The sequence below is a fragment of the Hipposideros armiger genome, unplaced genomic scaffold (assembly GCF_001890085.2).
Source record: "Hipposideros armiger isolate ML-2016 unplaced genomic scaffold, ASM189008v1 scaffold_108, whole genome shotgun sequence".
NCBI lineage: Eukaryota > Metazoa > Chordata > Mammalia > Chiroptera > Hipposideridae > Hipposideros > Hipposideros armiger.
The window spans coordinates 1,303,554-1,304,675 of NW_017731458.1; the positions used below are offsets into that span (position 1 = coordinate 1,303,554).

Genomic DNA, 1,122 nt, shown 5'->3' on the forward strand with positions numbered 1-1,122 from the left:
GAGTGCGAGCTCTGAGCAACAGCGGTTCGATGCCCGGCCCAAGCTGAGTTGCCGCTGAGCTGCCAACAGGTAGCAGGATGGCTCAGCTAAAAAAAAAAAAGAAAAAAAAAAGAACAGTCTTTCTACAAATCAGGATAAAAAGCAAAAATTCAAAAACTGTATCCAAAAAAAAAAAGTAGGAAATGCCAAGGACTGAGGTGAACTCAGATCTAGTGTGAATCGTTCTCCAATACTATATTTTAGGAATTTCTTGTATAAACAAATATGAGCTTTTTTAAAAGTTACAACTTCAGAAAGGAAACATACAAAAAAGGACAAAATTTATTTCATTTTAACTCAATTTTGACAAAGTTAAAACATTTTAAAAATAGAAAGAAATAAAAATGTTTACCTCCTCTGGGAATTCTTCACTGACCAGAGACATAATCAGTGATGTCTTCCCAACTCTAGCTGTGAAAAAAAAAATTATGACTTTAATACAGTGTTCAGGTTCTACATAAGCTCAAATTCAGCAACCACACAGAAAAATCTGTTATTTGTTAGCTAAAATCAAAGGCATCCAAATTACCAAGTTTTAGTACAATACTTAAAGTACATCTCTTTTTTCTTCTGCTTAGAAAAGTTATACATATTCATTGTTTAAAATAAAAAATTACCAAAATGTATGATATAGAAGTGAAATTCTCCCATAATATCCCCCCAAGTGTAATATAGACAGTGTCCCAGATTTTTCCTACACTTATATTAACATATTATAATTTACCACAGGGGGATCATAGTATTCATACTATTTTGCAATCTTCCTTTATCACTTAATTATGTATTTGGGCAGTATTCCATGTCTATATATATATATAAACTTCCTGGGAAGGGGGAAGAGAAAGCTAGTCTTTAATGGATACAGAAATTTTGTTGGGGATGTGAAAAAGTTTTAGATATAGAAAGTGGTGATGATCATATAACACTGTGAATGTATTTAATGCCCCTGAATTGTACATTTACAAATGGTTAAAATGTTAAATATTATGTTTTGAAAATTTTATCACAATTTTTAAAAATAGCAATAAATCCATTTTATATTAACATTTAAAAGCCTCCTACATTACTTTTGATAGTTGTATA

General features: G+C 30.7%; 1 protein-coding gene across 6 annotated transcripts in view; it reads right to left on the reverse strand.

Moving 5' to 3' along the window:
* RHOT1 (ras homolog family member T1) overlaps positions 1 to 1,122 on the reverse strand; it is a 62,953-nt gene that overhangs the window by 45,761 nt on the left and 16,070 nt on the right. For all 6 annotated transcript variants that reach the window (XM_019647065.1, XM_019647063.1, XM_019647064.1 and 3 more), the window contains one exon: positions 392 to 450. In XM_019647065.1, the coding sequence (XP_019502610.1) occupies positions 392 to 450 (59 nt within the window). Of the gene's footprint in view, positions 1 to 391; positions 451 to 1,122 lie in introns of those variants that run through there.